Source organism: Schistosoma haematobium, chromosome 1, assembly GCF_000699445.3.
Source record: "Schistosoma haematobium chromosome 1, whole genome shotgun sequence".
NCBI classification, from domain to species: domain Eukaryota; kingdom Metazoa; phylum Platyhelminthes; class Trematoda; order Strigeidida; family Schistosomatidae; genus Schistosoma; species Schistosoma haematobium.
This window is the reverse complement of record NC_067196.1, coordinates 41,960,523-41,983,533: the sequence shown is the minus strand read 5'-3', so window position 1 is coordinate 41,983,533 and position 23,011 is coordinate 41,960,523. Positions and strand designations below refer to the sequence as shown.

The window sequence follows — 23,011 nt, the reverse complement described above, 5'->3', positions numbered from 1 at the left end:
AACACTGGTACAGTTGGTTATAATAATAATTGTTTTTATCAAACCAGTCGTGTTCTCGTGATAAATGTGAGTCACTACAGGAGCCCCCTCTAGAAAGGGTTTACACTTTCGATAAGTAGCGGTTTAAATCGTGGGACTGATCGGCTGACGAGCGATTGTAGGACGGAAAGATTGGCGAACAGGAAAGCGATCGTTGATCGTCGAGTTGCCAACGAAGTTCGTTTTCGGAGAACGGTACCAGGAGCGATGTGCTGTATGTATTGCTTGAGTTGGCATGCTACACGAGAGTGGTTTGTATCCAGAATCTGAAGAGGGCGTTCGTACGGGTCTGGACCATAAACGCTGCAGACGAAGAACGAAATCGCGTTGAGCCAAAAGACCAGAAGCGACCGTAACGACCAAGTTCGAGACCAAGCGTATGCCAAGCATTCGAAACCAATATATCGACTGAGTGCGTTGACAAGAGCATGGGTGATTAGGCCAGCTTTCGCCAAAGTTGACTGAAGTCGACGGAAACAAACGGAGGTGGTCGAAGGCGTGGGCTCAGGAAACAAAAAGAAAATCAAAAAAGAGAAGAGTGTAGCGTGCGTGTAGTATAGGAATAACCCTACACCGTATCGGTTGTTCACTGTGCGATTAGTCACGGAAGCGTACGGGTAACCGTACTCGGCGACCGGAACGTGAGACAGCAGTCTCGATCGTATCTCGTGAGCCTGCAATCTCATCCGAGGTCAGAGGCGGCGTGGTCTGCTGATCTGGACGTGAGACTGTCGTCTCGTCCGTAGACGGTGCAGATGACGCGTGCTGTTGACCGGGACGTGAGAATGAGGTCTCAGATGCATCTAGCGTGGGACCTGAAGAAGATTTAAGGATCCCGCTAGGTTTGATAGGTCTAGCATTGAATCTCAGGGTATCAGATAGGGCACTGTCATCGACGTGTGCTGGTTTGAGACGATCAATGCTGACGATCTCGACGCGGCCATATCGATCAACCTTGAAGGTCTTTTCGTGACGAGCGATCACGTGAAAAGGGCCTTCGTAAGGTTGTTGCCAAGGTTTGCGTACCGAATCTACTCGTATGAAAACATGTGAACAGGAAGATAACTCTCGAGGGAGAGCGACCTGTCGATGTTGTATTCGAGTTGACACCGGAGACAGCGTTCACATAAATGCAGATAGTCGATGGACGTTGTCTGATTTACCGAAATTAGGTCTGCTCCGTGGTGTGAAGAATTCTCCGGGCAGACGCAATGTCGTGCCGTATACCAGTTCAGCGGCGGAACATTGTATATCTGCCTTTAAGCTCGTTCTGATCTCTAAAAGAACGAGCGGTAAGGTTTCGTACCAGTTGTCGTTCTCGTGTGCTCGTAGAGCACTTTTAAGTTGGCAATGAAACCGTTCAACTTAACCATTTGGTGCTGGGTGGTAGACAGTTATGCTTATGCGTATGCATTCCGTACCAAGCAGCCGGGTCAGCGAGGAGAATAGTTAATAGGGGAAAATTTCTCGAATAAAGCGTGGAATTCATCATCACGCGAATAAAAAGTAACAAGGATTCGGTACACGTACACGTGAGTCTATTATATTAATACTATTCTTATCGTTATCCGTCATGTCGAGTATATTATATATTAAAAAATATGAAAATATACGACAGACGTGGATCACCAATTGTAGCGTGGCGTCGAGTTGAGATTAACTATGAACACCGCTACCAAGAAACACGTGCCAAGTAGATCAGAAGGCGTAAGAAGCTCGTTAAAATGACTCCATAAAATCCCCGAGAAGCCGAATACCAGAAGGCAATTAATGGACCAAGTCGAGGTTTATTAGCTGGCGATCTCGTGGCATCGAAAGGATACCGAGATCGTGCCAGGATACAAGCTTGGTTACAGAACGTAACCGAATTCGCGCGAAGTTACAATCGAAGTGTAGGTAAGTATAAGAATGGAAGCACAAAATAGCTGTCATTAGCACAGTCAAACAAAAGCACGTTAAAACAAACACTGGTACAGTTGGTTATAATAATAATTGTTTTTATCAAACCAGTCGTGTTCTCGTGATAACTATGAGTCACTACAGATATAAGCTTTTTGAAAATAATGTTTATTGATATGTAGGTCGAACATCAAAACAATTGCACTGCTACTGAGAATTGAGGTAGTCATCCTGTGAGCTCTGAATGAAAAAAAGAAAAAAAGTCACAACCATATCTCTATAACATGCTTTGGGATAGCCAAATACTTGTGTAGATCTACACAAGAGATAGTAATGCTATATTAGCTTGGTCTCGTAAAATCTCCACATAATTATACCTCTTCCGCATGATTATGATTTATTTCCTGCAATATAATCATCTAGTGGCTAATATATCTAACTGTAGAAGGTGATATTAACATCTTGGTATGTGTTATTATCATCTATAGCATATACATAATATTTACAACACTCGGGACACCTAATGTTTTCACTATCAACCTATTTCTACCATAAAAGTCGGACAAAACAGTGAAAATCAGCCGAAATTGTGATAAAGACTGGAAAAACGATAAATCTTACCATGGTGTCGTTAGTTGTAACGCCGTTTTGGTAGCCTTGACAACAATACAATTTTTATGACGATACATGCCTCAATCATGCTATTTCATATAAAAATAAAAGATTTGTCTACCATCAGTGTATATCTAAGTAGAAATAAGTGCCAGTCTGCGATGCAAACACTAAAAACTATTATAGCAGCACCTGAATAATGAATTTTCAAGGACTTCGCGATACCATGTAACGCAAAACGGAAAACCCCTTTTCACCTAATTATGAAAACGGAAAATGGACTTTCAATTTTATTCATAATTAATTTCGAATTTTGGTTGTGCACAAAGCAGAAATGAAAAAGTAGCGCAAAAAAGTGTCGCGATACCCCTGGAGCGCTGCCATAACTAATGTTTATTGCTTTCTGATTTTGCGCCACATACAGCGTAACAAGGTCATCCCTATTCCTTGTAAGGAATTAGAATTAAAGTTGGGTTTATCATTTCCGAAGTGGACTTTGCAATGAACATTAAATTAATATCGGCCCAAGGTATATGTAGCCGCAATATCTATCGACTTTTGAGGAGGAATTCAGCATCGCAAGCAATAAGGCCGTTCTTTTATCAAGATATATTGCAATTGGAGAAACCACCATATGCAGACACACCTTTTCGAAAGCTAACGGGTTCGTAGGAGTATTTCTAAATACTCAGCGCATTTATAGGAGATCTGGTTTCTTTTAAGGAGTTTGACAATATACGGCTTCTGAAAGTCGATTCGTTGGCACTAACGTTATTGTCCGAGCAAGCCATGATAGACGTTGCTCATCTGCTAAGACCTGCTCACCTGCAAGTTTGTTTATCTTTAAAAGTAATTACAATATATTTCAGTCTCTTTCAAATATCCTCAAGGATCCTGAGGCATCTAGCAACGATAAGTTTGTCGCACTTGAACTCCTGAAGAATGCCAATGTCGCATGCGGTATGATCCTACCTGGTTGTCAGGATACTGGCACGGCTATATGTATGGGGAAAAAGGGTCAGTTCGTCTGGACAGATGGGGATGATGCAGAATCTATTTCACGTGGTGTATATAATACATACACATCCAAGTTCCTTCGTTACTCTCAAGTATGTAAGTTCTCGCATGCTTGTGTTTACAAACCATCGTGAAATACTTTTTTATCCGGGGTCTGGGATTATCCGGATGAATGTACACAAAAGTTCGGGAACCATAATTCGCAACAGTGAAATATACCTTTACTCATCACGACGGTTGCTGCTACCTTGACGTGTTGGTCGGGCTTGCCTATCATGACGGACCATTCGGGGTTAAACTGGCTGGAATATTTGTTCCTCAAGGTTCTACCATGCCAGATAGGTCCTTTAAAGATCAATAAGATTAAAAACAGCAAACCCGAGGTCCGAGGGTGAAGTCATGCTCCTGACTGTACAAAGGTGTGTCGGTAGTAATGTGATTCCCTCAGAAAACCGGCATAACAGTAATGCGGCCTTCCTACAAGGTATGGTGAAGTTGGAAAAGGTTGACATTAGAAATGCATACCTTGCATTGTCCCACGGATTTTTGTCTCCGGTGGTAAGGTCGCAGTGAATACGGAGCTAACATGAAAATTACTCTCAAAAATGTCGTGTGTAACCAGCCTCAAGTAGTGCCCCTTGGGTACTGCGGTCACGCTCTCAGGTCACTAAGACCATCTTTAATCCAATCTCTTTTTCAGGTACCTCTACTAGGACCCTTCCACGGTGTGGGCAACTGAGAAGGCAAAACTACCCTCATACCTCTAACAGCACTCAAGACCAGACCTTTATTATCCAAAGTCGGTAACTTACATATAATTCTTAGGCTTAGAAAACCATTCATTGACTGTCAACCTCCTTAAGGCAAAGCTTCAAAGGAGGAGTGACAATATGACCCTCCATCGAAGGCACTTTTGTCATAAGTCTTACTATTTGTATGGTGACGGGCTACGTTCTCAATACTTGTAGACACTTTTGATTGTAGATAGGTAGGGGTTAAGAATTAAGATTAGTTCTGCATGTCATCTACTCTTACAATCTGAACCTCGCTGACCTAAACGTCATCCATAATTTAACCAGAAATTACCAGTTCTTATTGTGTTCACTTTTTCGATTGTTAAGGGTTTCAGTGCAGGTAGCTCACTTGTGGTTGAAACCTAAAAATTCAGTAAACGTTTAACTTCCTTGAGTTTAGTCCTATGTCACTTGTCTTTCAATCCTGCGTTATTCTTGGGAGCAGAGCATATCTACTGTCGTGATTCATCGATAGACAAACATACAAATCTCTACTAGTCAATCGAGTTCATTGTTTTAGGTGACTTTATTTTAAGGAAGGTTGCGTTCTACATGTTTCATCACTGAATATGTATTGTTAGTTTTGTGTTTTATTATCTTACGCAATTCGTTTTTCTAAGACCTCTTTGCCTCTCCATTAGGTTGCTCCGCTAGATCTGTTTACGGAAAAAAACACTTGCACTAATCTACCAGCACAAATTGAAATATATTCAACGAGCGGCAGCGAATACAATTTTTTATTTGTTGCGAAGGGTGGAGGGTCTGCCAATAAAACTTTCTTGTATCAACAGACAAAGGCTCTTCTCAATCCTAATAGTTTGTACTCATTTGTCAATGAGAAGATTAAAGTAAGTTAACAGTTTTCTTACATCATTTTGTAGACGTTGGGAACTGCCGCTTGTCCTCCGTATCATTTGGCGGTTGTTATTGGTGGGACCTCAGCTGAATTTACTCTAAAAACTGTGAAGCTTGCATCATGCAAGTACTTGGACCATCTTCCATCAACAGGTCTGTTTGTGTTTTTTTCGCCAGTCAGATCACAGTTTCCCAACTTCTCATGTTTGAAAGTGGTACCTTGATTATGTTGGAAAACAGGACTTTAACTAAATACACTAACTTGCCATTTTATCAGACTAGTACTTTGGTTAAAGCAAAAACACGAAGGTGACATTTTTGGGTGACATGAAATGACCCTGCTGTTACTGATGTACAAAGCACTCATAATTCCTATGTAATATTTGGATATCCATAAAAACGAACCTAATCCAGTCTCCAAGTGATAACTGTAATAAAACTATTCATTTTGCCATGATGTACAAGGAGCGCCTCAGTGTTATAGTCTGTGAATTACAACAACGGTTTTTTAAAACCAACTAAACATGTTATTCCTCAAGTAACCATTGCTTAAGTAGTTTCTTGTACTGACATAAACTCCTGGTTCATTTATGTGTTCCTTTATGCGGTTATTATTTGATTTTTTCATTTTACCAAGTGTGTTTTTCAGGAGGGCACTAAAAACGTGATTCACACAAACGGAATTGATGATACATCCACGGTATATATATATTCTGTCATAGTATGGGCAACTGAAGTGTGAATTATCAGTTGTTAGTGACTTCATGGGCCGATGCTACGTTTTGGTTTGGTTGCCCCTAGCTTTCTCACAGCCTACTCCCGCATCGGGAAACAGCGCCCGTCAGTAAAAGATGTAGCGAAGAAATAAATAAACCTTTTCAAGGTCCTGTACGATTAGTCACATCAGAACTTATGTGGTGAGCTACCATCAGCATTTTCAATCTGAAGTGTTAGTTAGACATGCCCACTACCTCTATTTGTATTTAATTTCGCCATAGATGTCCTAAAGACCATAATTTTTCCGTCTAGCTTTTCAGTGGTTGATTCCTCTGGAGAGTCACTAGTTTGCTTAGCGTGCTCAGAGGACGCAGTCCTATTCTATGAAGACGCTGACACATTGTGATCTCTTGAATTTCTTGAGTAACAATCTAAGCACATTTGAGATGCATTTTTCTTTAAATATGGAATGTTACTTCAAGACTGGTATACATCATTGCCTAAACTGATCATATTGAGTAAATCAGCTCAACTCAGTGACCATCACCTATCTTGGAATTGTTATCAGCCCTGTTGTGTTGGTGGGTGACGATATTTTGGTCTGGGTTCAAAAGTCTGTCTTTTGACTATTTCCATTGCTTGTGTAATAAGCGAGACGCCCGTCTATCTGTTAAAAGACATCTATTTATTTGAGCAAAAATATTGGTGCAAAAGGGCACCAGATACATATGCACCACAAGTCACTTGGTTTGTGTGTGGGCTGTGATACTGCCCGGGTGCCCAGAGCGAACCAGGTGGTTTTTTAGAGGCTTTTGACCTAAGGGTCTGATCCACAAGGCAGTGGAGCAACGTTAGGAGATGTAGTCCTATGGTAGCCGGTAACAAACGATTGGTTCATAAGCGATTTCTTCCTTCAGGATACTGGAGTTCATGTGCATCATTGGTTTGGAATCAGGGTTTTCCAACTCCCTTAGGTGGACCCTCCATATCCACCAACCCGGTTAAAGCGCCGGACATTCGCTTTCTGTCCTTTCGATTTTGTAAATAACACCCTGGTGAGAGAATATAGTGAGTAGAACTTCCGTGGAACTGGCTGTATATATGTGGCCACGTGAGAGCATTTCGAGAGGGAGAGGTAGTTCTCGTCACCCTCGGCCATACTAGAGCATGTTGGGGCGTTAAAAAGAGAAATGTAGTGTGTATAAATCCTCTTTATGTTATTTTGTGGATGTGGAACATAGTGTGTAGAAATAAAGGACGTAGAAAGACTTCAGGTTTTTGATTATAAGTGTCTTTAAAGTGTTAATCATGTATCGTGGTGTGATCGGTTGAGTAGTGACGAGGTTAGGTGCAAGGTGTTGGGCGAAGATTTCAGATCAATTGGTACGACTAAATTTTCACTGACGTAGCTTGTACGTGTGTTACACGTGCAAAATCACTGTTTGCGTGAATGTACAGTGTCTGAAGTGAGGGTAAGTTTTCTAAAAGCCAGAGGCAACCAAACAAAAATGTATTGTCATTTGGTAAAGTGGTTGGCTATCAGACTGGATTCTGTTGATAAATCAAAGCTACTTAGTTGACATCCAAGTGATAACCACGATCACTTGTGTAAGACGCTGAGTGAGATGGTTCAGAATTGGTGGCAGTATGCAGTTGCTTGTACTTTAGATCTTTTAATTTGGTTTTTTTCAGAATCATTCGGTTTTCGCATATTCTCACTATCGTTGCCACTACAATCATTTTAAACTCTCTGTTATTCAACTTGCTAATTTAATCTCGTTCCGATCGGGCTCGCGTTGTTGGGTTAACGTACATTTATTTCAGGCTCTACCTTAATCCTTACTGACATTAAGAAATGTAAGAGATAGCTCGTACAGTCAGTAAATAAATAAACATCCATAGTATTTCATAAAATGGACAGTCCAGTTAAAAATATAGTCAAAATAAGTTTCGTTCAGCTAAGGTTTATCCTACTTTTACTATGATCTTAGCGGGAAGCTACAGTAGGGTCACCATCGACTTTTATTTCGAATCATATTTTCGATGAAATCTCAAGTCAGTGAGTTTCATGATTTGTGGGACTCCCGCCATTAAGTTTTGATAATCCGTATCATATCATCTAGCCAAATAATGCACGGTTGAAAATCATCTGGATAACATTCATGAAATACGTCTAACCCACAAGAGCCACTGTTTGAAGTGTTTATTTGTGCAGATCTACAGCTTTTGTTGAGTAACATGACACAATTTTTATATTTTCGTAGTGTTATTAGAAATGGGCCTTTTTTAAATCATGAGAAGTGTGGAAGTAAGTTCACTAATTACCTACCTTCAAGCGTAAATTCTCGTGTGAAATAGGTGTCCTTATGCATACCCGAAAATTTCTTTTCAAGACATCTTTTCCACTCTGTTTACTGATCCTGTGTTTTGTTCAGTATTTAACAGATGATTGCATGTTAAATCTAGGTAATGAACATGGAAGAGCTTTTCGTGATCGAGAGGCTGAAGAAAAAATATTGGAATTAACTCGGAAAGTTGGGATAGGAGCACAGTTTGGGGGAAAATACTTCTGTCATGATGTACGGGTAATCCGCTTGCCCAGACATGGAGCATCATGTCCCGTTGGTATTGGCGTCTCTTGTTCTGCAGATAGGCAGGTATTTTATATCAAAACCACCGTTTTTGTAGACTTTCTTAAATTGCTTTTACTATTTAGTTGAGCAGTAAGAAAGCTCAATGAGAACTGACTGGACTTTAAAGTTTTATTAATAATTCCTGTAACATTGTGAAGTGCGACTACACAAAATCTAATCGTATTTTTATTTATATAACTGTACACAACATATCTTGTTTGTTAGCCGATATTCTGTTCCAGAGTTCTGCCTGATTTCTGTTTATTATGCTGAATTTAATTCTGCCGCGTTCCTCAACTAAGAAAGGAGAGTAGTACCTATGAAGCAAGTAGAAACATTTAAGTACATGAATTCATATTGCAGGACATATCTACTAAGCATAAGTAACATCACTACTAAAAGTACCTCGTAACAATATCTACAACTGTTTCCAAGTGTTTCAATAGTTTAACTTTACTTCTGTTAATATATTATGAAGCTGATTAATCTGTGTCTATATTGACTCCTGTTTTACTTATTTCTTCATTCATATCTAATATCTTCCAGTTATATGGAAAACTTGTGTAGACGCCTTTCTTAAGTGAGCTCCCTTTGGAAACACATATTAACGCAGCTTAAGGTTCATGGGCACATGTTTACTTTGCCAAACTCATTATTTTGTAAAACTGATTATCAGTTTTCGTGCTACTTTTTCGTGTATTGTTGTGCAATTACAAATAAAGTAGTGTCGGCCCTTCGTTGTGTATTTGGCAACGACCGTTATCAAAAAGTTACATCAGTTGTGATTAGTCAACAGATAATCTTTTATTTGAGGGCTGTACGTTTTCGTTCATGATATTTCGGACTGCATTTAATCAGTATCTCTTGGGATATGTGCATCCTGAATGACTCGCTTTACTCATTAACCTAGTGGATAATGTGTTTGCATTTAAAGCGATTGATATTGGTTTTAATTATCAATGTAAGCATCAACACTACGTTTCAGGTATATCCAACCATTGGGTTTTAACTCGGACAAAACTTGTGCTTTGTACTTCACTGCTAACCAAAATCTGAAAATATGCCAGGGAATCTTCCATTCAGTGGTTAGCTGGCTTTTAGAAAAATATTTATTCATTGGATCCTCTCTAGTTTTTTTTCGAACGACGGTTATTTTTTTAAAATGAATGCTGTTCGAATCATTACAAATCTGTGTGCTGTAATCAGGTATTCAATCCCTTTTAGATTCTGGGAAGAATAACTAATGACGGAGTTTTTCTTGAGCAGTTAGAAAGTGATCCATCTAAATATTTACCTGATCCATCTTTTAATCAACTTCCGACTGATGTTGTGAAAGTGAATCTAAATCTCCCAATGAAACAAATTTTAGCTGAACTTTCTAAGTACCCAGTCAAAACTCGTTTATCATTAACTGGGACTTTAGTTGTCGCTCGTGATATCGCCCATGCAAAGATCAAGGTTAGTTTTCGAAATAAATCGCTGTGTGTTAAGTTTTCCGTCTGTGAAGTTGTTTCAGTATTTTATGCCTGTCTACATAGTGTTTTCGGCAAAACTAACTACAGTCCAAGATCTGTCTTACACGTTTTGATTTGCATTGTGCCAGTGCTGCAGAAATTGCCGAAACTGATAAATTTTATCCTGTAAATGTTAGTTTTATGGATGCTTGTTGAATAATCCATCATTTCTTAGAATTCCAACCAGAATCAGTCAGAAGAGGGTCATAATTTATGGGCAAATCAGTCAGATTTGAGATTGCGACTCATGGATTTTGGCTCGAAATTTATCCATATGGATACATAACATTTTGGGATTATAGGTGATGCCAGTTCACGATTGAAATTCTAATTCTCGACTCCTAGTTCTAATTCCTCACACTAATTTATAACCTTATTTCGACCCTGATTTCTACACTGTGTCTGATTGACTTCGACTCTAATAAGTGGTTGAAGTTTTTCAAGGCCAATTTAGTATAGCTCAAAGGTCGTCCATAAATTATAGTCTAGCCCCGCCTTCTTATATCCTCTCGGTTGTTGCGGTCTGGATCGGAGGTTTATTATGAGTGTACTCCGAATTTGGTTGTATGCCAAGGTAATACGCAAGGTAATGACTTTTGATAAAGAGTAATCCTTAGGACATCATTTTTTGAGTTAGTATACAAAATTTGCATTCCGCAGAACTTGGTGGAGTGTGAAGTGTTGACCAACCAGTCTTCTCTTTGGTTTTTGAGTTCATGGTAGGTAATCTTGTAAAAATTCCGTCTACCTATCTCCCTATCGTTAGTATGACGAAGTAGGCTTGACTTCATTTCATTTTCTGACTGCTACTACCTTTAAAAATTATCAACTCAATCATTATACCCACAGTTGTTCTTGGGTTTGATGTTTGAATATTTCTGATTTTCTTGCACATAGGCAACTTTTGAAGTTTAATGGATTCATAATTTAATGGTTTCTCCAGTATTTAGCTATGGTCAGAGGTTAAACATTGATCTGAATAAGACAGTATGATCATAAGACCAACTCGGTTAGTATTTTAGCACATATTATTTCCAAACGATTAGATAAAGCACTTTAATTAGATCTACTAACGTTAATAAACCCCTTATATAATCCCATGTACACTAAATTCCACACGATTAATCTTTTATTAACTGTAAAGGAACGTCTTGATTCTGGCCAACCAATGCCTGACTATTTACGTAATCACCCAGTATATTACGCTGGTCCAGCTAAAACACCTATGAATTATCCTAGTGGGTCTTTTGGACCAACCACAGCTGGTCGCATGGATTCTTATGTTGATCAGTTTCAACAGGCCGGAGGAAGTATGATTATGTTGGCCAAAGGTAACAGATCAAAAGCTGTAAGTCAGTGTTTGTTAACATGTGAACTTGTCTTGTTAACTTACTGCAGAATACACTTGCTTTTTTTAAATATTCTGAACTGTTCTACGTAGTCACTTATTTCACTTAGTAAATAATATTGTCTTTTGTGATATGATTATTTTTGGCAGCTCATGTGTTTACAGATCATTTAATCAACAATCGAAAACAGTGTTTAATAAAGTTTCCATTGTAGACTGTTACTGAACTGATAGAACAGCTGAAAATATTTTCTCATTGTACAGACGGAGTTGACCATACACAATTCTGGATAAAGGTGCTCGTGTCGTATTGTTTAGTATACTATGTTTTACGATCAGGCGAACATTGAGTTAACGTCAAAGTGCTCCTGATTATTATAACATATTCCAGTCTTTGTAGTGTAACAACTGTCTGTCTCACTATCAGCGTTCATACAACTTTCTAGATACACAAACTTTACTCTTTTCATTGGTTAATTATCTACACTCACTTCAAGTACAATACTTTTCTAATTGATAATCAAACACTATTTCTGCAAACTCATCGTCTACTGTACAACTAGGATTTGATTAACACCCATATAGCCTCACTTATAATATAGTGGAAAAGTCGATAGATGCAGACTACTTAATTTGGGTCCATGTGGCTATCGTAACCAATGGTTGGAGAGTGGGTGACATGGCTCAGAATCGATCATAATGACGTAGGTGTATACACTCTCTGTCTTCTCTTAAGCTATGAGATTAAAATTGCTTTATACATTTCTTTCTGCCAACTAATTCTTTCTTCCTGTACTATATTTTTATATGCAATCTTTCCATATATTTCCACCAATGAATTTACTACTTCTATGAATTCGGTGTTCACTTTGTTGTGCTAATTTGAACCGATGCATATATATGCCTGCTCCTACGTTGTAGCTGACTGACTGACTGAGTGGGAAAGTCTGTCTTGTTTGTTGATAATAGTTTTGAGTTTATGTTAACTAGTGGGATCGGGAGCATGATCCTCTCAAATGCTTCAATCTTGGACGGAATAGTCCCCTATACCCTCGCTTGTTTTAGCTGCTCTTCGTTTACCGACTGTAGTTGGGGATCGATCCTAATATACTTTTTGTTCTTTGATTAATGTCACTGCGATATGTATAATACAACATTATTACATATCAAAGGAAACACTGACTACTGAATATTTTGTTATAAAACAATCAGTGTGAAGTGCGTTTTTATGTTATTTTTAACTGGATATTTGGATCTTTGTTTTAATATTACAGGTGGGAAATGCATGTAAAAAACATGGAGGCTTTTATCTAGGTTCAATTGGTGGTCCAGCTGCAATTCTTGCTCAGAATTGTATAAAAAAAGTTGAAGTTCTTGAATATCCTGAACTAGGTGTGTTAAATATCTTATTAAATTAAGCTATTGTTTTATTTTGAGAATTTTCATCACTTAAACTAATTCTTTGTAATTGATAATTTAGGGAAGACAATTTTTATTTTTAATCTGTTCAATCTTGACAAGTAGGCTTATCTATAAAACTTAAATTGTCGATTATCTAACAGTCAAATTTATTCAAGATTCTCTTCATATATGTATTAAGTTATTGTTGTTCCTTAAATTGAAAAGGTTTTATCACGTAGGTTTTTTTTAAATATTAAACTGTAGAAAGAGTATAGAAAATTCGACTTGATCTTAATTTTTGTAAGTTGAGACAAGTCATACCCTTGTTACTTGTTTTATGTTCAAGGAAGCTGCTTTAGTTAGGTTCATCATTAGGAATCAAGTCAGAATTTCATATGTCGCCATATTTGTTTAATAAATCGTCGCGCTTTTTCAAAAAAACATGCAGTTTAGACTACTGTGTTCCTTGTGACTATTGCGTCAAGATGTCCATTTTTTAGTCATGGTAGCTACTTTTCTAAGTACTAATCTTCATTACTATTTTTGTTATTTCCTATTAAGAGGAAAGAGAATGAATAATTCCAGTGTCATAGTTGAAATTGCAAGAATCCTCATTACTACACAGGTATCTGCTCAAATATCATCTGTAACACAGTAAATAAATTTCATGTTTACTTTTTTTTAACTATATGCTTCATTCAGCTGTTATGCCTTGGTAATACATCTATAAACACCTTATGTTGTTTCTTTGTACATGGAACTTGTTAGGTGTTTATATATATTTCAAAGGCGTCATAAATAATCTAGTCTGGCTAATATCGCACTGTATCTTGGTGTTCGGACTAAAATTTGTCATGTGTTAACTCATCAGAACTGACCCGACTCTAGCCATTCGCCACCATGTTTCCTGTTGTTAATTAGGCCTGTCAGCAGTCATATACTGATTTTAGATAAGTTTTAAGTTATATTTTAAAAAGATCCACATATTTGATATCAGAATAAATATAATCTTCAAGGAAACGATTATTGTACATGGTTCTATATCATGGGTCACTGTCGAAGCTGTGTATTATTGATCTAAGGTGTCACACAAATTGTTACCAACGGCTTAATTTTAATTATTTTTTGTGTGCAGTCAATCTTATCACTGTATCCTTTTGTTTCGAATTAACAATAATATTCATACTCATGGTTAATAAAATACTAGGCTCAATAGTTTTATTGATTGTAGATTAATTCATTCATCTTTCCATTTTCTATAAGAATTTCTAACATATGGCAACACTTTTTCATATTTTCTGTTTAATAATGATTATTATCGTGTAACGTTTGAAAAGGTACGTTCACTCCTTGTTTTTTTTTATATTCTGACTGTTCATTCAATTGATTATATATATATATATATATTTATTGTTTCAGGAATGGAGGCCATTTGGCGTGTTGAAGTTGTGGATTTTCCTGCTTTCATAGTTATCGATGATAAAGGCAATGATTTCTTTAAAGAATGGCAAGTAGAATGAAAAAGAAACTAATTGGCGAAATACTTTTAAAAAATATCTGAAAGTTTTTCTTTCTAATTTCATTTATTGGTTTATCAATTTATCTGGTCGTATCTATTTTCATTGTTTAATTTTTTTGTTGGAACTTGTTCTTTAATTGTGAATACAAGTCATTCACAATATACAGCTACTCAGGTGTGTTATCTTAGTGTCAGATGTTAAGCAATTAATTGATTTGATGACTGTAATCTTCTGTGCTATTTTTTTAAAACTTCACTTATTTCATTAAAATAAAACCATCTTAACTGAATCAATATTTCAGTTGTCTTACAACGGGGTCGGTTTCTTACAGTCTGCAAACATTGGTTAACTAAATTTAATGTTTTTATGTATAAATTATTTTAAGGCATCTTTACGAGGAAGCAATATAGTTAGTTAATTTACGTAAATGAAAATGATCGAGACCATTTTTCACAATCGTTTATTGTTTAATTTAACTTGCGACATTGATTCGAACATTAATGTGGAAGTAGGGTCAGTTTTACTGGACGAAATTTGGTCCCATCATAAAATATTTTTTTCCAAACAGCTTAACTCGGCTGTTGTTTTAATTTCCGGTACATTTAGTGAATATTGAGTTTTATGTCCTAATGGTATACTTTTCTAGTAAAATAACCCAACATTGACATCTTGAGTCATCACGACAGGTTTCCTAAGTCTGAGTTCTTGACAAAATCCACTGGTATTTACGTGTGAGCAGCGTTAAAATATTGGTATTTTCTAAAGTAAAAATATATGTAGATAAATGTAAGCAGACGTGGATAGTGGCTAGAAGTGGAATTCAGGACTCGCGTTTCGTCGTACTTGGGACAAATCAGCTGGATGTACCTGCATCTCAGAGTTGATGTTCACTCTGGCACTCGAACTCAGTACCGTTCGCTTCAAACACCAGCACGTTATCCACTTAGCTACTGAGTCCTGATAACCACTTGCTTGTACAATGGGGTGAAGTTTAAATTCACTTCATATTGTTTATTTGAATCTTTCCATTGATGTTTATTACTGCAATTAATCAGTCTCTTATTGACAAATGTGCTATCTTTTGATGATTACCTCGATATTGTCTTATAATGTGAATTAAGGCAATACGCACAGTATGCACATATGCCAATAAGAGACTGATCGATTGCAGTCCTATACATCAATGGGAAGATTCAAGTAAACAATACGAAGTGAATTTATGTAGACAACTGTTGGTGTGAATTTCATGTAGCGCTCTTATAACTACTGGGAGTTTTGAGTACTAGAGTAGGCACACATGAACTCATGTAAGCACAACGCGAAGTTGCGGTTAGCACTTTCTCTTTTAAAGAAGCTGTGCGTAATTGGGATTCGTAGCCATTTCTAAACTCACTTGTACTCATGTGAGGGTGTATTTCGTATTATTAAAGTTGTAATAGTAGGTAGACTAGGATTAGTCTTTTTTTATAGGTGGCAATCCTCTGAGCTTCTCATGTACATGTAAGATGTGGTTGAGTTTGCTTGCGTCAGTAGTTATTTAAATATGATAGTTGGTGATCAGTGCAGATGTATATCGGCTTTTTACATGCCGGTGGATAATTCTAATAAAGGAATTTTGAACCATTTTAAGTAGTCATTATTGGATATTTGTATTTCCCGATTCACATGTATGGTGAAACTTAAAATTGTTGGAATATAATATGTATAGATTATAGAGTTGAGGATTAGGTTAAGTGTATAGCTTACATATGTTTCCAGCAAAAATATACTAATATCTTTTGAGTATCGGGGGAAATTAGCCTCTTGTGGTTCACTTTTTTTCTTGTCAATTTCTTGAGGATTTTATGTCATTCCTCGAAGAAGATTTATGTTGTCCTAATCTAACTGGCTTTGATGGTTAACATGAGGATATTGGTATTTGATGAATATTTTAATTCAATAAATACTTATCTCGTGGATTAGTTTGATTACATAAATAGTGGTTTAATTATTTTGTTGGATAAATCCCAAAGTTATTAGGTAGATAACGTTAACACACGAACAATTTGTGAGGAAAACCAATAACTTGATCGAAAATTATCAGTCATTTGAAGGAGAACTATAATTCAAGATAAATATGATAGACCAAGTTTATCTTTAACAAAATTATGTATTGGTCATCGGCAATCTAATTAAGGAAAGCAAAGAAAGAGAAATTAATCTATCCAATCTATAGGTCATCTACAACTGGTCGATTATTGATTGGTAATTTCACATTCTAATGAGCAGCTTTAGTTCTATTATTCGTGATGCGGGATTAATTTTCTTCACATTTATAACGCGAAATGATTAATCACATGTTTTGTTTTCCGAAATGTCATACAGATTACTCGAGATATTGCTCAGTCTTAACACAACCACAAATATTCTGTTATTAAGCAAAGAAAGGGGATTTATGCAGTCAAGAATATCTCATGACAATTAAGGGCAGTTTTCAGAATCATATTAACTTTCATCAGGGAAAAAACACTTCGAGATGTGTCGATTAATCAATGTAAAGGTCAGCTATGTAAAATATATTATACAGGAACTGCTGTTACTAAACTAATATTCGTTTTGTACTCTATTCAGTAAATAGCATATTTTTGCAAAATTGTTTCATTTTGAAGAAAAAACTTAATTGTATGTCAGTCATAATTGACCTCTTATCAGTTAAAGTTGGTTTTATTTACATTGGAGTTTTACAAATGACGTAACAACAACTGTGTTTTGAATGGTAAACAATAATAATATCTAAAAGTAACTGTGAAAAGATTGGTAATTCATAATGATGGAAGATTATATATGCGTATATTTGAGAATTTAAATTCGATAATACAAGTGGAGTTGTCAATCACAGATATTTTGTTTCAGTGCTCTTATTCTATTGAATTACTTAGATAGATAAAACAGTTCTGAGATAAATGTAAGTTTATAAACTTAAAACAAATTATCATTCATAATTTATAATGCCAAGTAGAAAGCTGTCAACTAATATTTTTTGATTAAAATATATTAATGAAATTAAGTGATATTCTCAACTGATTGGTCACTGGGTGGTGATCAATGTCATGTGTGTCAAGTTCTTCTTAGTGCAGATCGAATGCTATCGACAAAGTTGCAATGTGGCCACTAGTCTAGGTGACTCGACATTGCGTGCACTATGCTGAGATTAGATGGTGGTTGGAGGTAGTCAACAGGAAACCCGGGTTTCGTGCTACTTGGCACTCGTCAGCAAGGTGTACCTGTTATCTTGCAACTTGGACGATAGCATTCCATCTGCACTAAGAAGGCCTTGACACACACGACATTGATCACCACCCAATGATCAATCAATTGTGAGGACATCCCAGTCCTACAGGAGTTTGGTTGCGGTCTGGATAGCCCAGCGCTAATGTCTCTGATTGTGAAGCTAGGTGACACGGGATCGGATCCGTCAGGGAGCACCAGTTCCCTCAAGATTACAGGTACACCTTGCTGATGAGTGCCAAGTAGCACGAAACCCGGGTCCAGGGTTTCCTGTTGACTACATCCAACCACCATCTTAGTGATAGTACCTCTGATATTGACTAATATTGTAGTATCAGCGATAGGAAATATTTATGAGGACGAAAAGATTAGGAGGATTGTACTATTTGTAGGATCTATAGGTCATAGCTTTGACTGTATTTACAATCATTAGGTAACATTGCTAAGAAGCCGAAAATTATAATGAAGCAACGTTTTACGTTTTCTGTTTAGTTTCTAAGTGGATGAAAATTGCCTAGAAAAGTCATATTTAAATGTATTGATACTGTTTCATTTCAACTATGCTATAACCGGTAAGAATAATTCTTTTTAAAAAAAAAATAGATTGTATGAACTGAAGAATTTGAGAATTCATGGAACGCCGCTTTATCTGTAAACTTGATTTTTTTTTTGTGAATACTGTTTCCAGTTATATGGTGTGTTTTGTAAGCAATTAGAAGATAAATGTCAATTTATAAAAACTACCCATTTACTTTAATTTACATTATGATATAATTTTATCAGGTAGTTATGTTAATAATACACAAAATAATATTGGTAATCACAATTTATCCGTGCTACATAGACATAAATTACTGATTTAAATTTGTAAGATAAATATTTTTATCTTTTTTTAACTATAGAGAAATGATATTTCTAAAAATTTAATTAATTTTGAACTATAAACGTTATTCATGTTGCTATGCAGAGAAATATTGAGATGGTGGAGAAAATTTGTAGTTCAGGTGGACGATTTTGTTGTTTTGTTCTCTCAGCTAAATGATTTGGTTGTGGAGCTTTCATCGTTCTTCTGAACGATAGAAGTCTATCTATCTGAAGCTTGTGCTGATGATGTCGTTCAAACGAACGATGAAAGCTCCGCGACCGAACCATCCAGCTGAGAGAACAAAACTTCAGCAGAGAAATATCCTTATCATAATTTTATATAGTAGCTAATAATGAACGTTATTAATAACTACTTTCTAATAAAAGGATATAGCTATCTATATTGACATATAAATTTTTGAAGAGATAGACATAATTTATTATGACAATAATTCATAGTTTGATATTTTCTCTAAAATTTTAGATAAACATTTTGATTCTTTTATTTTGTATTTAAATATCAATATACTAGTATCCGTTTTTTAGTATACGACGAATACAAGAGAAGTTGTGTTCTGATCTTTTATTATGATAAATTCTTTGGTAACAGTATAACGTAGGGGTGATCTTGAAAAGGAAAAAAAAAGAAAACGCCACAAACTCTTAACTAGTTAATCAATCAGAAAATAATTTTGATCAGTGAATAGATTATGAAAAATAATCAAAAATATTTCGAAGGGTAAATAGATTTTATATAATTAATGAATGTACTAGAGTGTTCTAAAAGTTATTCTGTCAATAAAATAGAAAAAAATAACAAATTCGCCCATAAATATAAAAAATATCGTGATCACGAAACGATCTAGGTTAGACAACTTGAAAAACTGGAAGCAGTGGACGACAGTATCGGAAATTGATTAAAGTCAGACTTGAATGCCATTGGATGCCGCCTCAGTGGTTTGAAGGATAAGTGTTCGTGCGTGAGATCGAAGGTTTCGGGTCCCAACTGTGTGGTCGTCGATACACACTGTTTGGTAGCTCCATAATGAAACGAAACAGCTGTTCAGTGCCTCCAAATTTCTAATACTGTTATAATTGAGATCGATTTGTGTCCCAATGAAATTCAACACTAAAAATCCTTATTGATAAAGAAGGTATTTCTGCTCAAACCCTCATAAAAACCTAGTTAGATTTTCTCAACTCCTCACATTGTAGAAGAATGAAGGCAATTCAGGCAATAAAATTTTCTTCCCTATGGTTTCATTTACTTAAACTGTACAATCGTATCTATGGTTAATTCTATTTGCTATAGTATATAGCAAGACAGAATATTATTGAAAGATGAAAAAATAAGAATTTGAAGTGGTATCCTGTCATTGATTTTTTACAAGACTCACATATTGAAGGGAAATTACGTAATTAATGGTCGTAAAAATAATTGAAAATGAGTAGAAATAATGATTTTTAAAAAATGTACGATGGAAGATAAGAATAAAGGCTAAGATAATGAAAGAATGAGGGACTGAACACTCTGTTTTCGTACGCAAATTTTAGGCTTGAACTGGTGAATAGCAATAATTTCTGCATTCCTCTTGAGCCGACTTTTGATTATATGTATGATTTTGAAGGAGGCTCTTGGTAAGGTAGAGCGATCAGCACTAACTAGATGTTCAAAGATTGAGTTTTTGACTTCTGTAATTCTTTCGAAAGCCAAGAAGGGTAATATTCGGAGATGCGTTTTGAAAGAGCTCGCTTTGTGCGGTAAATGTTATCTGTTCCATGTGAACAAGTAAACTGATAGATGTACATTGATTTGACACGAAGAGAAAGCTTATACTTCACACAACTATGAATCAGATGCCAACCAGAAAAGACAATCAGAAGTTCAGCCGAATAGAATGTTTTTTCATGTAGATCTCAAAAGTATTTTTATCGGAAATTTAGGTGAAGCATCTCTGAACTGAATGTTCATGACGAGAGTCTTCTTTGATTCTATGGAGGATCTTTCACGTCGTTGTTTTAGCTTCAGATTTTTCAAAACGAATCTAGATGTATATCTACTACTGTTCAGTATCTGGCATAGTTTACCAAGTTTGATATTGATGGTATCTTCGGTGCAGATCCGTCTAACCCTTGCGCAGAAAGAACGAATCAGATTTCTCTTTTGCTTCAATGGTACTCAACTCTAAACGTTCATATATTGATCATTTCATGTATGGTTAAGATATACTGACGTTTGTAGTGAACCACCAGGTCCAATTTTTACCAAAGCATCTAAGATGTGGAATTCTGGATCCGACAATGATTCTGTTGTAAACCTAATTGATTCATGACAGTTACTAAACTCGCCCAGAATGTCACTGAAATTTCCGATTTTCGTCACAAATAATGAAATTATCATCTAAGTACCACTTGTATAGACAGAAGTTGTCAGTTTTCGATCCAAATGTAGTGTTTTCGTGATTCGCAAGTCACACGAGTGGTGAGCCCATCGTCAGGCCGTCGGTTTGCCTTTAGAACTCACTATATTTAAATTGGACTTTGCGAGTGCATGAAAAAAGTGGTCCTTTCAGGTAGTGTATTGGGACACCGACATCGAGTTTGCATTAGAAGTAGATTTGTAAAAGAGAGGTAATATCTAGTGAGATCATCTTTCCTGTTACGTTGACACTTGATTTCGAATTAACAGAATCAAACCAATCAAGAATGATATGTCTATTGAGTTTATTTTTGGTTGGCCGTAGAATTTCAGCTAGCCATTTAGCAATGGCACGATATGGTGACTTATTCATATCCAGTATGGGACGTAGATGGACATCTTTCTTATGTAATTTAAGGTGGCCACATAATCGTGGAATAATTAATCCAGTCGGTTTAAGTTTCTCATAGAGGTCTTCACTGATTAATCATTTTGTAACTGATGGGAGTAGAGAGATTTCTTTTCTAAGTTTAAATTATCTTTAACAGAGTGTATTATGCAAATGTCGAGGTTTATAATATAATATATGTCTATTTGTTTATATAACACTGACAAGAGTTACAGTTGTGACTGAAATAAAAATCATCGTTAGTGTTACTCAGATTTCACTTGTTATGTAATGTACGCATTGTCTTAAATGATCATTGAAAATTTAAAGAAATTGTTTTTAAAATATGTCTAATTGATATGAAGTCTTTAGAACAATAAAAGTAATAGTTATAATTCATCTTAATTGTATTCGAATATAAGTATCTTATGCTTTATAATAGGGTTTTAATATAGTAATGCATTTGTATTGTACATCATAACTAGTAATTTGGTAGAAAACAAATTGATATAGTTTGACACTATAGGTTACAAGATTTGCAGTTTGTGATTAATACCATATTGCGATATTATAAACGAAGGTGTTCATGGGTGGCCTATTTCCTCCACGAGGGATAACAGGCATAAGTAAGTAAGAATAATTAATACAAAGAAAGGCGATATAGAAATTTAAAACAAACCTGGGTTGTATAATGTTTGTTTAAAACATTGTGATGAATAGTATCTACAGTCACAGTTGTTACGTTTGCCAACTAATGGTTAAAAGCTAACTGTATATTTGAAACTTTACTTAGTGTTGTGTCTTTATGGGCCGCTAGTTACCACGTAATCTATTCGTCAATAAAAATACGACTTATTCGCTCTTGTACTGTACTAAACCAATGACGTTCGTTCGGTCTGATCAGCCTAGCGTCCGATTGGTCCGTTGCTCGCCTAGCCTGTCCAGCTGAGTCCAGAATGCCAACAACGGCTTCCACTATGCGAATCATTTATTTTAGACATACTGGGTTTATACACCAAAAAAACAGACCGCAACGCACCGTAAAATAGAAAATAACACTGGTACAAAATATAGCGAAAAGTGACTGTGAACGTGGGAGACAGTAATTAATAAACTGAGTATAACTTAGGATCACTAAATCGTACAATAATAATCTATAGGTCGAAACGAAGCCTATAATGAGGGAAATATAGTATTATTATTATTATTATTATTATTATTAATGGCCTTATTCAATATTATATTTTGGTACAATATAGAATTCTCAGCACAGGTTATTTCAACAAGTTACTTACGCAAAAAAGGTTCAAAAAATAAAAAAACTCGAAAAACTGTACAACTTTTAAAATTAGAGACGTGTTAAGAATGCAGGTTATTGACTATGTTAAATGTAACAACCTGTTATATATAATCTAGATACTAAATAGTTATACAATAAGGATGTATAGATAATATTAGTCCATTAATAAGTCTCCAAAGATACCCGTAATTTAATCTGCACTGGGATATAACACAGGGTTAACGTTCTTATGAGTTAATGCTTTCTTAAAGAAGGAATAAGAAAAATATTTAATGAGATCCTGTAACCATGCTTCTGAAAATTCACCTCCTTCGAAAGAACTAATCATTTACAACTGCAACTGCCAGATATTCGGTTAATTAGGCCCACTTATTTGATGGTTTTGAGTCTTTTAAATCGATAAACAGTTAGTTACAGTGAAATT

General features: G+C 35.9%; 1 protein-coding gene across 3 annotated transcripts; it reads left to right on the top strand.

The window, feature by feature from the left end:
* The first annotated feature begins 2,765 nt into the window (after positions 1-2,765).
* Positions 2,766-15,279, top strand: MS3_00009841 (uncharacterized protein). Of its 3 annotated transcripts, none has more exons than XM_051218245.1 (10): positions 2,766-3,214; positions 3,254-3,381; positions 3,420-3,659; positions 5,003-5,209; positions 5,243-5,369; positions 8,400-8,590; positions 9,791-10,024; positions 11,225-11,428; positions 12,703-12,820; positions 14,249-15,279. In XM_051218245.1, exons 1-10 carry the CDS (start codon positions 3,052-3,054, stop codon positions 14,347-14,349), a joined length of 1,713 nt encoding a protein of 570 aa, XP_051074089.1. In that variant the 5' UTR covers positions 2,766-3,051; the 3' UTR covers positions 14,350-15,279. The 3 variants fall into 3 exon arrangements, with proteins under 3 accessions (XP_051074089.1, XP_051074090.1, XP_051074088.1); XM_051218246.1 differs by having other exon boundaries at positions 3,420-3,663; positions 14,249-14,642; XM_051218244.1 differs by having other exon boundaries at positions 2,766-3,381; positions 5,243-10,024; positions 11,225-15,279.
* The last annotated feature ends 7,732 nt before the right edge of the window (positions 15,280-23,011 follow it).

What these genes read in the sequence shown, in the direction of transcription:
- MS3_00009841 (XM_051218245.1), top strand. Translation starts at nt 3,052, where the DNA reads ATGAACATTAAATTAATATCGGCCCAAGGTATATGTAGCCGCAATATC. An exon ending in ACCTTTTCGAAAGCTAACGG is followed by an intron (nt 3,215 to 3,253) that starts GTTCGTAGGAGT and finishes GCGCATTTATAG; the next exon opens with GAGATCTGGTTTCTTTTAAG. An exon ending in TAAGACCTGCTCACCTGCAA is followed by an intron (nt 3,382 to 3,419) that starts GTTTGTTTATCT and finishes AATATATTTCAG; the next exon opens with TCTCTTTCAAATATCCTCAA.